The sequence below is a fragment of the Trachurus trachurus genome (assembly GCF_905171665.1).
Source record: "Trachurus trachurus genome assembly, chromosome: 2".
Classification (NCBI taxonomy): Eukaryota; Metazoa; Chordata; class Actinopteri; order Carangiformes; family Carangidae; genus Trachurus; species Trachurus trachurus.
The window spans coordinates 10,125,500-10,141,129 of record NC_139914.1 but is presented as its reverse complement, the minus strand read 5'-3'; the positions used below and the strand labels follow the sequence as shown (position 1 = coordinate 10,141,129).

Sequence of the window (15,630 nt, the reverse complement as noted above, 5' to 3'; positions counted from 1 at the left end):
CGCGATTAGGCGCGAGACGCGATTAGGCGCGAGACGCGGTAGACGCGACTTTTTTTTTTTGCGACGCAATACACCCGATTCTTTTATGGCGACGGGACCTTCGCGTCTTCGTCCTTTTCATCGTGTTTGGTGGGAAGACCCACGAGGGGCTTCCCACCAAACACGAGGAACGCTTTTTTTTCGCTCGAGTTTATACGCGCGACCAAACGCGAGATACGCGAGAAATGCGATTTATCGCTCGTTTTGACTTTGTGTAAATTCGCGTCTTCACGAGCCCGCCCATTTTCACTACAACAACAACAACATTTCTGCTCTCACCAACCATGGTTGAGGTCACACTGCTGTAGCTGCTGGAAGAGTTCCAGCTGATGAGCTACAGAGACTTCCCATCACTGGTAATAACGGGTGTTTTTTTTAAAGAAATATTAATCCTACTGTACATAATACAGCGAAATATGAAAGTTCAGAGGGCTTTTATTCTGAAATTCTACATCAGCTTGGCCTTTTGTTTTTCCTCTTGCTATATTTTACATTTTTCCCCCTCACATGTATGAGGATCTGTGATTATCATTATTTACTTAAAAAGTGTTTTTCAAGTGAAGCTGCATTTTGTGAAGCATTTCATTTAAAAATGAAATCAAAAATACAAAACTTGCATTAACAACTGGTCTTTTGGTCTCTTAAAAATAGGCCTCTGATAAAAATGTCCTTGTAGAGAAACACACACATCAGGATTTTTTTTTCTTTTTCTTTTTCTTTTTTTACAGAGACACACTTGAAGGATTCAAGGCCAGTCAGATAAAGAAGCCACACAAAGGTCTCCCTTACAGAAGACAAAGTCGTTTTGTGTAGTGGGAAAACAGGTGTGTGTATGGTTGTGGTAGCCTATGCTTTCAGCTTCAGATCATTCAAAATTTTCATAAGGAGCCAATGATATTCGTACATGACATATTATAACATCCGTTTTGTGAAGGAGCATCTGAAAATTGCAGAATGTATCTTAATTGTCCCACACATGTCAGACTTTTACATCTAAGACAATATATTCTTTTCCATTTCCTGTGCTTTGCATCAAAAAACACATGCACAGTATGTCCCAGTGGCTGATATCTGGGCTTTTGTGCAAAAAGCTACAAGATAGACAACAGAAAAACAAAAGAAGGGAATAAAACATGCAGACACATTCCCTTGAAGCTGTGTGAAACAGCTACTAAAAGAGATAATGCAATATCCCAACCGTCAAGGCCATTCCTAGCTATCTTTTGTGTGTTGGCAACAAAATGCTTTTGTTTGCAGACTTCACACAGACCCAGATAGCTGCAGCGCCAACCAAATACATGTGAGAATAAGGAAAGCCATAGCAGAGAGAGACACTGTTTTTTGGAGCAGATTGGAAAAGCATCCTCAAAGAAACTCTGCTCGTCTGCACTGCAGTCATGGAGTTTTGTGCTCTTCTCAGCCTGTGTTTGCTTCACGCCTGTACGGGACAGGAGCTGCCCAGGGAGGCACTGTTGTCCTGGTTCAGGGAGCGGGTCCTGGAGGGCCTGGCGCTGGAGGGGCCACCTGCGGCCACGCTGCGGAGCCCTGGTGTGGACACGGCACAGCCCGAAGCCAGGCACATGCATCGGAGGGTTCCCAGGACCAGCAGGACCAGCAGGACGTCTTGGGTCAGCCACCAAACGAATCCAAACCAGGAAATATCTCAAATTATTCTCTTCCCCAGCTCTGGTGAGAAGCTTTGTTTTTCTGATGGTTTAATGCAAATGTAGAACATGCACATTATTTACAAGTAAGTGCAGCTCTAATCTGATCTAATCTTACTTTGGCAGACTCTTCTTGTGCCAGATCCAAGTCAACCCCTGAAAGCCACTTCACCTATTACTTCCAGCCCTCCATGAACAACCAGGAGACCCGGGTCACGTCTGCACATTTCTGGTTCTATGCTGGCGAGGAAGCTGCAGCCAACTCTTCTGCTCGGCTGTTCATCGTCACCTCGGAGCAGCAGCTTCTCCAGGCAGCAGAGGCTCCATCCGGCGTGAGCTCAGACGGATGGACCACCTACCACCTGGACCACAGCCTGCTGGTCTCTGTGGCCCGAGGTGCTTTTCTACTCCAGGTCCGCTGTCTGACCTGTGGGTGCCACGCCACTGAACCAGACAAGACGCCCTTTCTTCACCTCCACGCTCAGCCTCGCGGTCCGGTCCGCTCACCCCGCCACGCCCCGGTCCCCATCCCCTGGTCTCCCTCTGCTATCGACCTGCTGCAGCGGCCCTCCCAGGAGAGGCCGCAGCACAGCGACTGCCGCCGGGAAGCCATCCAGATCAGCTTCGAGGAGCTGGGCTGGGAAAACTGGATCGTCCACCCTAAGATGCTGACTTTCTTCTATTGCCATGGCAACTGCTCGGCCTTGGATCGGACCACTACGACGCTGGGGATGACTCAGTGCTGCGCTCCGGTCCCGGGGAGCATGAGATCCCTGAGGATCACTACCACATCTGATGGTGGATACTCATTCAAGTATGAGACCCTGCCAAACATCATACCTGAAGAGTGTGCTTGTATCTGAATTGCACTGTAAACAGTACAAGTTTCTTCCATCTAAGATCTATTGCCAAACTCAAATCACTCCTGTCCATCACAGACCTAGAAAAGTTAATTTCCTCCCATTTAGACTATTGCAACTCTCTTTACACTGGAATTAGTCAAGCATCCCTGTCACATCTCCAGCTGGTCCAGAATGCAGCAGCTAGAATTATTACTGGTACCAGGAGAAGTGACATATTTCCCCTGCATTGGCCTCACTCCACTAGCTAACTCCTCACTCCCTACTCCACTTCTCGTCCCCTTAGATCCTCAGATAAATCTCTGCTTTCCATCCCACATACAAAATTAAAAACCAGAGGTGACAGAGCATTTTCAGTTGCTGGCCCAAAACTGTGGAATAATTTCCCTCTTCAAAACACGCCTAAAAACCCATCTCTTTTCCTTAGTATTTGATTCAGCATAGTAGCCTACTAATACGCCATTATTTTACCCACTGTTTTAAACTGTTCTATTATTCTATTGTCATTGTTGTTCTTGTTTTGCACATAATTGTAAAGCACTTTGGTCTGATTGGATGTATACAATAATACTGTTCAATACGTTTTTGCAGTTAAAATGCTAAAGAATCAACATTTTTGTTCCAGCTTTTTGCATGTCATGTTACTTTAGTAACAATCTGCAAGTAGAAATTAAGGCCATGACTGTATCATTTGTCCATTGTTTGATTTTGACCTTTAGGGGGCAGTGCAGGCCCACTTTTAAACATCAGTACTTTTGGTGTGAACTGATTTGGTGTATTGTAGATTAAATCACAGATTAAAACATGAAACTCTTGTTTTTCTTTGTAAATGCCATAAATGCTGAGAATATTTTACACTTTCTTATGCCACAGGTCCCTGGTTGATGAGGAATCAATTCGTAAATTCTGATATGTTCACCAATTTATCTGCTGAAACCACAGGGTTTCAACAGACAAATCTTTCTACAAGTTGGAATTCTGTTGCTGAAAAGAGTCGAGTCCAAAAGACAAAACATCTTGTTCAAATATATTTATTTATTTACTCTGAAGACAAATAATCTCTACAGTTACAAAAACTACAAAACTTGCAATAGAAAAAACAAGAGAAGTATAAACTGTTTGGAATGTCGTACCTTGCAATAAGTGGCAAAACTGGAAGTGAGATGATTACAAGAATACAGCATCGAACAGCTCCTTTGGCAAATCTCTAGTTTCTTTTTTTTTTTCTTTTTTTCCAGCAATAGATCATAAAACCAACCGACAGGCTATGAGTAAGTATGAACTCTGCATGAACACAGAAAGCTATTGATCAAAAGTCGCACGATGAACTGAAAGGTTATGTGTTTACATGGCACCGGGCTGTACGTCAGCAGCCAACTGTCATCATTTCCTCACTGTGTGTGTTTTCTCTTTTCCATGATGCACGAAAGCATCCATGTTTTAGCACAGAGGAGGAGTAGTGGCCCATGTCAAGGATGGAAAATATGTCTCACCAAAGAAGAATGTAAATTTCAAAAGACAAGGATGGAGTTTCATTGTTGACAGTAGCCTAGAAGACAGATGTTTCCAGCTGGTTAGCAAAAAAAAAAACTAAACAAAAACAAAAAAAAATCCCCAAAAAGTGAAATTACATCCTCAACTTTATGCAATAACATACTTTAGTAAATCATTTTTTATATTACATAATTTAGGGAAGAAAGGTTTGCCTACTTCTCAGCAGTCATGTGAAACAGGTGGCATTCATATTCATGATGCCCATACTTCCTTCTGACAAAAAGATAGTCATCTAAAGCTTTGGTCAAGTCGTAATAAAAAGAAAGAAAGAAAGGAGCTGGTAAAATAAATTGAATGGGAACATTTGGACCTTGGAACATTTTCTTGTCGATAAAGAATTCAAGCATTTTCCAGGTAAAACGTTTTTGGATGATTTGTAAGTAAATATGCAGGATTCGGATATCCGTCATTTTCCAGAAATGGTGTGGGCCCTTTCTAATAAACAATAATCCCCCTAACAACCAATCTGTTTAAATTAAACATGAGTCATCTTGCACAGGTTAAGCCTGCTGCACACGCTCCAGAAATGACATAACCAAAGGCTGTGTTGTTTGAGCTTCTCTCGGAGGCCAACAAGCCTCAACAAACTGAGACATTAATAATTGGAGACATTCTATTAAAAAAAAAAGAACAAAACAAAGCAAAAAAAAATTCACTCAGCCAGGAGTTTTAAGCTTAAGGGCAATCCTTGCAATGTCTGAAATGGATGAGGATTATTGTACGGCCACAAAAACACTGAGTGGGTGAAAGAACAGGGTGTAGACAAGGATTTAGCTGAAGGCACAGTCGAGGTTTTGGACGTAGGTCGGCAAGCAGAAACTCGATATGTGGCAGGCTTTCAAGTTTAGAGTCGTGGAGATGAACCATTTGTCACAACACAGCTTGGTCAGCGTTTTTTTCTTTCTTTTTCGACTGACCCCTAATACTGAAAGGCTCATTTCTCTCATCCACGCATGCATACAAACACTTACACACACACACACACACACGCAGGCACACACAAACAAACACACACATTCACGCTTTGGTCTCCCTCAGTGGTCTGACTGCATTCCCATATGTGCTTCCCCAATGTGTTTAAGGCCAGTAGGAATGGAAGGACAGACGTTTGTGGCAGGAAGCACGTTCAGGCATGTATTCCTAGGAGAAGAGAGAAAACAAGATGAATGAGAAAAGTATTCTCTAAGTCAGCAAATGTTGATCAGCCAACAGCGTGATGGGCTAATTGCCACGGTGCTGGAGGGGTTTGGAAGTTTAAACGTTTGAATTTGCCTCTGACCTTTCTCACTCGCCTCTCCCTGCTTTTCCTGAGCAAAGTTGAGGCGGTTTTGCTCGGCGGCCGTCTGAGCGGCTGTGTTGACCTCGGGGCTGCTGCTCCGTGACGGGCTTCCCTCGTCCGCCTGGTAGGCCAGGTCCAGGTGCTGCTGGGCCAGCTTCAGGTGCCTCCTCAGCCGCTCCAGCTCCCTGGACGAGGGCGCCTCGTCCCCGAAGCTCTCCCTCCCAGAGTCGGCCATCGGGGAATCCCTCAGATCTCTTTTTAGTTTCTCCTTCTTCATGGTGGCGTGGTATCCCGGCGGAGCGGTCGGTATGGAGCGCGCCGACGGCGGGGCCAGGGGGCCTCGCGAGTTGAGCGCCGCCCGCCTGCGGAAGGTGTCGCGGATGCCGCCGATGCCCAGGTGGATGATCTCCAGGGCGGTGAGGAGCAGGCAGAGGAACGACACCACGTACATCACCAGCAGGAAGATGGTCTTCTCCGTGGGGCGCGACACGAAGCAGTCCACCGTGTGCGGGCAGGGCGAGCGCGTGCACACGTAGGAGGGGATCACCTCGAAGCCGTAGAGGACGTACTGGCCGAACAGGAAGGCCACCTCGAAGGACGAGCGCCACAGCAGCTGGCACACGTAGACTTTCATCAGGCCGTCGCGCAGGATCCGGCGACGACCGTCATGCTTTTTCTCTGAGGCTGGAAAAGAAAAGCTCCGATTAGAAACCTGTTCCACGGATCATCAACATGTTCCAGTGACATTCCGCTGCCCTACTTTTATCTGCTTTGTCAGGCTTGTCTGGTTCGATCTCTTCCGCAATCATGGGGTCTTCCTCTCCGTTGTCCTCGGCCTCCTCGTAGTCCCGGACCGCCCCGCGGCTGACGATGGGCATCTTCTTCTTCCTGTTCCCGATGGTCCGGTACTCGCTGTCGTCCATGCGGGCGATCTTGTGCATGGCGAAGCCCAGGTACATGATGGTTGGAGTAGTGATCATGATAACCTATAGACAAAACATATGCACAGGTCGTTGAAATTTAGCAAAGTCAATAAATCGGGGGACACTTTGGAGTTTCTGATCGAGAGTGAAAAGCAGCTCACCTGGAAGATCCAGAATCGGACGTGTGAGAGCGGCGCAAACGCGTCGTAGCACACGTTCTCGCACCCGGGCTGTTGCGTGTTGCAGACAAATTTGCTCTGCTCATCGTAGTAGATGGTTTCCCCGCCGACGGCCGTCAGCACGATGCGGAAGATGATGAGCACCGTCAGCCAGATCTTCCCCACGAAGGTGGAGTGGTTGGAGATCTCATCCAGGAGACGAGTAAGGAAGCTCCAACTCATGGTGCCAAGGTGACTGTGGAGCTAAATCAGCTCTGGATGGGGGAGAGAAAAGACCATTTCTAGTATCTGACATGTGAATATTGGCTGTTTTTCTTCATCATTTATGATTCTGAACTGAAAATGTTCAGGAAGACTGGAGTCACAGTCGAAACTGTCAAGCAGGTAACATCACTCTTGATTTCAATTGTCTGAACACAAGAAATATATAACTAATATATTTGAGAAGACAAAATGAACATAATTAATCTGAAAATGTTCAGGTTTTATCATTTTGGTTGGACAAAACAAGCCATTTGGAAACTTAAACTAAAAATCTGTGGAGACATTATTAATGAAAACACATTTGTTGCTGGCTTGACTTCAAATTCTCCTCAATGGACCAACAAAGTGTGAAAATGAACCACACTACCTGGTTTACACTTCCACAGTGAGTGATTAAAACGAACGTGCATGTGTAAATACAGCATGCAAGTATCCGGGCGAAACCTCAACTGGAGGGTTGGAGCAGTAAACACATGCCCCATGCTTGGTTTTAATCAGACACAGGCCTCTCAGACATGCAGGTATCCATGCGTCAACTTCACAAAAAAACACTGAATCAGTCCCCGCTGGTCAGAACGCACTCGTCTTGGTAGCAGTTTGGTAAACCCACATTCCTGCAGCTCGCTGCTGTGCCAAAGCTCGAGCTGCTTAATCAAACATCAAACAAGTGTCGGCTGGCAAGTCGCTGCTAGCCATGAGGAGGCCTGCTGTGGCTTTGCACTCCAGGTATTATGATACTAAAGCAGTGAATGAGGCAAGGAATTTATTTCCTGTCAAACTGCCAGAAGTTATCCCTTTAAATCCTTTAAAAAAAACAAAAAGAAAAGAAAAAAAAACACAAGCTCACACCTTAAAGGGATAGTTCAACATTTTGGCAAATTGGCCCATTGCCATAATCCCTATAGTTTTAGGAGTAGGCTTGTTACCTTTAACTGTCGGTGCAAGCTATTTTTAGAACGGTGGAGCAGAGCCGTGAGCTGCTCAGAGCTACGCTACGGAGGCTAATGGGATTTCTTGGTTTCCCTCATCAAAATTATCAAATACACAATCCAACAACTCCAAAACACTCTGGTGGACAAGTTGTGACCTGCACATTCACCACGCTATGAGATAATAACAGAATGTTACGAGACAGAGTTGTTTTCAGGGTGAATTCATGCAAAACAGCTGATGCACATTTTGGAGTTGTTGGATTGTGTATTTGATGAGTTTGATGAAGGAAACCAAGAAATCCCATTAGCCTCCGTAGCGTAGCTCTGAGCAGCTCGCGGCTCTGCTCGGCCGTTCTGAAAATAGCTTGCACCGACAATAACTATAGGGATTATGACAATGGGCCAATTTGCCCATTTGCCAATTTGATGTTGAACTATCCCTTTAACCTGAAGACATGAAGAACAGGACGGAGTTGGATCTCAGTGTTTTAGAGAAAAGCTTGTTTTAGGAACAAAACTCAAAGACTTCAGAAAATCCCTCCCAGCTATTACTGCATCAAATAGTTTGGTTTTGGTTTAACATCCCAGACAGGACACAAGAAAACAGCCTCTGATATTAATGCCATATTGGAAGACCGTCTCCACATTCCTAATTTCAGACTCACTGCCACAAGACAAGTCTTTGGCCATCACCGGCATCTATAGACACGTCGGGCGCGATAGCGAGGCGCCCGCTCGCCCAGGTTACTCATCAATTCCTCCTAAAACTGGCACCTTCAGACGCTGAGAAATGTTGAGTCGGACTTGCCCCGGCCTGACCAGAAAAAATATTCCACCGAGAGACACACGCCTTCATGTCGACGTCCAGGGACTCACTAGCCACACCAAAGCTGTAAACACATGTTAGAAGTTGGCTCGTCTTGGTTAGATCCAGACAGTCAAAATTATGGACCTTGAAACACTCAGATCCAGAGTATTTAAAGGGTTTTATGCACTAAATGTGGAGCTAAATCACACTTTTAAAAGAGGAAAGACTCATCTATTACAGAGTATTCGTACCGTCATCTGTATAAAAAGCATCCTGTGTGTGCTAAAATGTAGGTTCGGTCGTGGGAATGGGTGAAGTGTTCGACAAAACAGACAACTCTGTGACCCTGAGACCAGCATACAGCTGCAAGGTGACATCTGTTTTACCCCTACCATACAATTACAACCCCCGCCCACCCACCCAACCTCCATTCATCTGGTTTCTCACAGCTACAGAGTCTTATCTATCATCCAATGAGGTGGATGCTCCCTTTAAACATCACCGATCTGACCCCTTTTTTTTTTTTTTTTACCAACGTGTTCGGTTTCCTCCGCTGAAACGCTGAGATCTGATATTCCAGCCCTCAAACTGCTCTGAGGACACGAACCCTGAAATGCAAAACAGCGACCAAAAGCATCTTGGGAGAAAATGAGGCATTATGGTCATGAATCCGCAAGCCCCCGACCACTAATGGTCATCTAATATCAGAATAATACAGAAGGCAATTCCAGCCGTGCTGAGCTGCCAGAAGAGAGGAGAGAGAACAGCCTGTGATTTGTGATTGAATGTCACCTCCAAAAAACAAACAAAAAAAAAGCTTCACGCCTGCCTGTGCCACTTTAAACAAACTTATCGCTGCTCTGAGGTCAGCTGATGCACAGATGCAGAGTTTGGCCTGCACAAACAGAGCCACTGCAGCCTGCAAACTCTTTCCATCCATACATTGTATACAATTACCCTATAGATTTATGCTTTAAATGTTAAAGCAGTGTTCTCAAAAAAGGCTGAATCCACTACACAAGTCGATACACGATGCCTGACACATAAAAATGTCACTGAATGGACCGAGCTATTCCTGTCTGCTAAATTATTTCAGTCTGTGACTCTTGCGAGAGAAAGTAACTGTAATTTTAGACGCTGGCCGTGCGCCACCAGTGGGTCAAACTCTACTTTAAGGGTTTTTTAGCCTGTTTATTGTGATATAAACTTCGTAGAGCAGGTGTTACGGCTCCAAAGAGGAGTTTAGATCCTCCATTTAAAAGTTTCCAAGAGTGGAGGAAGAGTAAAGGCTCTTCTCAGGAGTTTTTCCCCCTCCAACCACAGCAGCAGACTAAATTTACCCTGATGAAACCCTTTATAACAGGCCTTGTTAACACACTGTAAATGCTGCTCTCTAAATAAAGACACAAATAGATAGGTAGCTCATCTCCCACTGGTTGTGTTTGACTTGGACAAACTGGATTCCTGGCTCCAGCAAACGCAAACATTTTCCTTGCAGCGCAGTGCCACCATCCCCGACAGCTTTTAAACAGAAGCAGCTAAACCAGGCTCAACTGATTTAATGGCTTTTCTGCTTCAGGAGCCACTCGTCTGCAGGAGGAGAAGGAGAAGAAGGAGAAGAAGGAGGAGGAGGAGGAGGAGGAGAAGGAGGAGGGGGATGGAGAGTTTTTTGGGCAAAGGATCTGGACAAAGCGAAGGCGAGTTAACATTCCTGCCTAACCAAAAGCAGAGAGCTGGATTTTAGGGTTCAGGGAGCAGACAGAGGGCACATGAAATCCCCATGAAGCCTGAGCAGCCAGAGGAGAAGACAGTAAAGAAGAGGAGTGATTGACATTTTGTAGATGCTGTCACCATGAGGGGAAAAAGGAAAGAAAGAAAAAGAAAAAAAGAAACTCCACTCCTGAATCTGCAGGGAAAAATAAAACATGCAAACACTTCATCCACATCACACATTTCCTTTCTGAGTTTGAAAAAAGCAGTTGAGAGGAGGTTTGTGTGCAGAGCTGCTGCAGGCTTGTGAACACGCTCTGCTGAGTCAGACTCAACTGTTTTGGAAATTGTGGCATTTCTGGAGGAAAACAAACTCGTGCCAATATAAAGCTTTAGTGGGTGAAAACGAAAATCCGGTGAATCAGAGGATGAAGCCATCATTTCAAAGAGTCACAGACCAAATAGCCAAAATGATTGTTGGTAAGAGAATTACTCATTAAAAAAAAACAGAGGAAATCCGTGTAGGAGCTTTTACAGACTCTGATTGGAAACTTTTTCACATTAAACACTCGTTTTGGACACTTCAATCCAACCAGATTCTCTTTTAACACTTTAAAATCGCACTAACAACAACTTTTACCAACTCTCTGGTTAAGTTTCCTCTCCTCTCCTCACCAGTCGACTCACCGCTCTCCGGTTTGCAGCTAGATCCAAGTCTCGTAACGCGGAACCCACTTGGTAAATTTAGACCTAAACCCTGCAGCTCGTAAAAAAAAAAACTTTCTCTGCTAAACTAATGAAGCTGTAAAAGAAAAGGGAGTAAATCTGTCGTAACGTAACGAACTTTTCTCGGTGCCAAACACCCACCTTCTGCGCTCCGATCCGCGCGCGTGCCGTGTTCGCTCCTCGTGCTTAATTGCTCGACCAGGTTTTCCTAATTAAGCGCGCGCTCCTCTCGTCTCGCGTCTGCGTGCGTCCGCGTCCGAGGCAGCCAGCCGTCAGTCTGAACCCATCCGGCCCGTGTTGACCCCATGTGTCGGGGTGCCGAACAAGAGGACAAAAGAAAGCTCTGCTGATTCCCGCAGGCTCCTGGCGGCTCCCCTCCTCCCTCCTCCCCCCTTCTCCTCCTCCTCCTCCTCCTCCCGCACCTCCTCCACCGCTCGGCCCCATTCAGAGGAGGCCCTAGCTCTCGCCTGAAACCTGAGATCCACGACGCTGACTACCGTTCGGCCCTCACGACAAAGGACTGTGGGGATCCTATTATTCGTCTGATAATATGATGATGCAGTTTGAGTGTCACAGTTAAACCTCCAGGTCTCCGTGGACACTTTATAGGAATTTCATAATCTAGGATCACAATAGTCTATAATCAAAAACTGATCTGGCTTCCTATCCTGTGTGGATGTGTAGCTATAGCCTATATTTCATCATAATTATATATATTTTTAATAAAACAGGAATAAAATCAAAATAAAACACAAATAGACATTTTTATACAGCTGTCACTTCATTTTAAGTTTATTGTCCAGTTTATGAGAGGTGTGGATTCAGTATAATGGTCATCTTGGAGCCTGTGGTTTGTGTTGTTGTTGAAATTGGTTGCTATTATACTGAGACATGTTTCTGAAACGCAGTTCACCCTCTGATCTTAATGGGCTGCGCAATATATCCACAAAATACAGCTTAAAACTGGACCAAGAGAGAAATAACTAAGATGTTGTTTCGGAAAAATGAGGACAACATAAAAAAAAACAAAAAAAAAAACATGTAGGCCTAGTTGGTTGAGTCAAGCTATTTATTGGTAAGGAACTGGAGGAAACTGATACACAATAAACGAAGTGAACTGGGGTAGAAATGGGGCAAAAACGAGTTACTGGCTTCCTAAAACAAGAATGAATATAAAACCTGACTCCTCTGTAATAATGATTACTATAATAGTCGGAAGAAAACAACCATAACGAGTGTGTGGGCTCACTTTGAGTCGTTTCTAGGCCAGTCCGGTCCACAAACAACTGCACAAACGGCGGTCGGTTGATTGACAGGTCGGGCCAGGTGCTGCACCAATCAGCATTCAATTAATGGGTAGTAACACCCCCAGCGATTGTAGCCAATCATAGTTTGGGGGCCACACACCTAATTTGCATATTACCAGTCGGTAGCTAAGGTATAAATACCAACTGCCCAAAGTCGGCCCTAAATTGCTTCCAGTTGATTGGTGGGTCGGACTAGGTGCCGCGCCAATCACGTTAAGGCAACCGCGCAGCTAATTTGCATATTACAGTTGGTATAAATACCAACTGCCCAACTTCGGCCCCAAATTGCTTCCAGTTGATTGGTGGGTCGGACTAAGTGCCAGGCCAATCACGTTAAGGCAACCGCGCAGCTAATTTGCATATTACCAGTCGAGCTAGTATAAATTCCAATAGCATTTCGGTCATAATTGCTGCCAGTTGATTGGTGGGTCAGTTTATGCATGGGAATGACGGGATTTGAACTGGAGCTGATTACACGTAAGACTGTAGCCTCTGTAGGCCTACATGGGGCGCCTGCTCTACCCACTGCGCCACACGTCGCTCCATTTTAGTTTACTTTTTATTTTTATTTTATCGGTAGTAGCGCCTCCATATTACTCCACAAGGTTCAACCAATTAGCTCACGGCTAGCTCATGAGGCTAATTAGCTACCGCGGCCGTTGCTTCGCCAGGTTTTTCACTCGGTTCTAAATTACGTCAGGTCGGTGCTGCTCCAATCAGAACGCAGCTAACGAACACAGAGTCACGCCCCAGCAGGTGCAGCCAATCATAGCTTGGGGGCCGCACATCCTATTTAGCATAAAATGAAAAGTTCACTGTTGAACACACAGAGGTGCTACAGCTGTGAAACTGCATCAAATACACATTTAGAAGGTTCTGCAGCACTTTTATGTTTCACCATTCCACAGAGTAAGGGATGGATTAGAAATATAAATATCTGGCTCCAAAAAAATTATACATTGAGCACAAGACAACATGATTGTCACTGCCATTAGACATGCTTTTTTATGCCAAAAAGTTAAATGAGTGCAACAACATTACAACTATAGTCTTTCCTCTTTTTGCTGAGGACCCTTATCCCCTGGCCTACAGTTTGGCAGCCCACCGGCCTGACGGAGCACTGCGTGACTGCAGCCTTTAGAAGAAGAGGCCCACCATCCAAGAATTTAGTTTGACTTGAGCGTTCAGCAAAACAACAAATTTCTTGCTGTCATGCACAGTGCAGCTGTAATGCTCCTGATTTACCAGAGGACCTGAAATGTTTGGAGGAGACGGTGGGAAGTCAAATCAGGCCAGATGTCTGCGCCCAGCCAAATCGCCATGGCTGCATCCCAGCTTCCTCTCATACTAACTATCCACCCTGCTTTCCTCCACTTCTCACATGTGGTCCAAGTGAGGCATGAACTTATTCATCTCCACCTTTTCACCACTGCATATTAAACAGAAAAATAATGAATAAGTGCTTTTTATGTTATAATATTTACATGACATTTTGGTATCCGGCCAACAAACTAAAAACCACTGAATTGTTCTGCTGATGAGAAGTGAAAGGTGTCTGATCTGGGGGTCACAAAGGTTATGCAATAGCCAAAATCAGAATGGGGGTGGGGCGAGTGCCTCGTGGGGCTCAAAATTCCTTCCTAACCCCCTGCAGTGCAAATCCCAAAGGCTTGAATACTCAGCGGTATGCAGCACTTTTGATTTTTGCCCACCTGCATGTTTCATCACCACTTCACACTAAACTGATCGTACACATGTTGTGGTTACATCCTACCATTGCTCATTTCCTCACATAACGCAAACCAAAAGCATAAATTCATAGCGTGCAATCAGTATGACTCATAAGTTTTTTAAGGCTGAGTTTCTGGGCTCATTAATTTTACCATATTGCAGGCAAAAACACACAAAAAAAAGGATTGGGGATGGAAACGCAAGACGTTAAATCCTGGCAGGATGGAGGACGAACGACAAAACAATTAACATTTCCATAAAAAACCAACAGAAAACAAAGAATAAATAACACATGGATATAAAAATCAGACATGGGCATGTGAAAGTGCGGAAAGCGGTCTCAGATATCACATCATAAACTTCTCAAGTTGTGAAAAAATGTTTTGTGCATCTGTTTTCAGACAAGCAATCCACACTCTCTATCATGGCGATGATCTCTATACTTTTTAAATCCAGTTCAAACACTTAATATATTCACCGTTGACATGGATCTGAAAATCCAAACCCGGGGAGCTGCAGCTGTTACACACAAGTTGTTATTATGAAAGCTTTGTCAAGTATTTCCACACATAGCCTTTAATTCTCGTGGATTTGTGAGCTGTGAATGAGCTCCCCTCTTCTTTTGTGTGGAGGTTTTAAAAGGTTGAAACCTCTCAGAGAGGAAGCCAGTTATCAGTCATCTCTATCAGCTCTGAGACAGATGTTCTGCACCTGCGTCTGACCTTTGACCCTCTTGTTTTTGTAGCTAAAAGAAAACGGAAAGTGAGAAACGGGGCATAAAAAAACGTGCCTTTGTTTATCGCGTGAATCAGATTTATGTGAGGAACTTTTACGACCAGGATGCGGGTGAGTAGTCGCCAGTCATTTGTGCGCCGGGAGGATCAGGAGTTGGTCGGCCCATGTGGGCGCAGCTGAAGGAGATCCACGTCTCCCAACCGGCATGTGCACTGCACATGTACATGCACCGGTGGCTGAGGAAATATTTACTCTGTGAAATTGGTTAACATACCTTTCACACAGCTGAGCACAGACTCAAATCGCACTTCACTTTGAGAGGAGGGGAGGGGGGTTGTGAGTGACTGGCAGTTTGGTGTTGAGAGGCCAAAGAGAACAGAGTGTTGAGAAGGCCACAGGTTTGACTTCTACAGCGGCTTTTTCGCATTCCTTCACCGCCGCCGCTTTAAACCGGGGCCAGAAATAAGGTCATGATTAAGCTGACCCAATAAAGCCGAGCTGCCTTGTGGAGACGGCAGGTTTTTTAAAAGAAATAAAACAGTTAGTAAACTATGGGAACAGTTACGATTACACAGTTCACGAGTCTCATCGGGTTTGTATTTGAAGCCATTTTCTTTGAACGTTTAGTTTAGCCGTCCCCGACAGAACAGAAACCACCTGTCCTCGGAGCCCCGGCGCTGATTCAACGCTGGCCAGAAAAGCCAATATTGACGAATTGTTCTAATCTACATGTCATTGAAGTCAAACGCGAGGAATTCAAGTGATGTTTTCGACATCTTCAGGTCACTGGAGCTCAAACGCGAGCAGGTGCGGAGGGTCAGAGTCGTCGCAGCTTTTCAGCTTTTAGTAGTTTTTCTTCTTGGCCGAAGCTAAACTTTTTTGTGCGGTCGTCCTCAACACAGGACCACACGAACTTTGT

At 45.1% G+C, this 15,630-nt stretch overlaps 2 protein-coding genes across 2 annotated transcripts; one reads left to right on the top strand and one right to left on the bottom strand.

Annotated features, from left to right (window-relative positions):
• Positions 1-1,436: 1,436 nt before the first annotated feature.
• inha (inhibin subunit alpha) lies at positions 1,437-2,566 on the top strand (the record flags this gene model as incomplete). The annotated part of the gene is made up of 2 exons (XM_083988030.1): positions 1,437-1,728; positions 1,830-2,566. The coding sequence occupies 2 exons, from the start codon at positions 1,437-1,439 to the stop codon at positions 2,564-2,566; spliced, it is 1,029 nt and encodes a 342-aa protein (XP_083844156.1).
• A 1,237-nt stretch (positions 2,567-3,803) lies between these two features.
• On the bottom strand, positions 3,804-6,720 carry LOC310996033 (gap junction gamma-1 protein-like; the record flags this gene model as incomplete). Its single annotated transcript, XM_083985302.1, has 4 exons — positions 3,804-5,257; positions 5,397-6,080; positions 6,157-6,382; positions 6,481-6,720. The coding sequence occupies 4 exons, from the start codon at positions 6,718-6,720 to the stop codon at positions 5,244-5,246; spliced, it is 1,164 nt and encodes a 387-aa protein (XP_083841428.1). The 3' UTR covers positions 3,804-5,243.
• Positions 6,721-15,630: the final 8,910 nt, after the last annotated feature.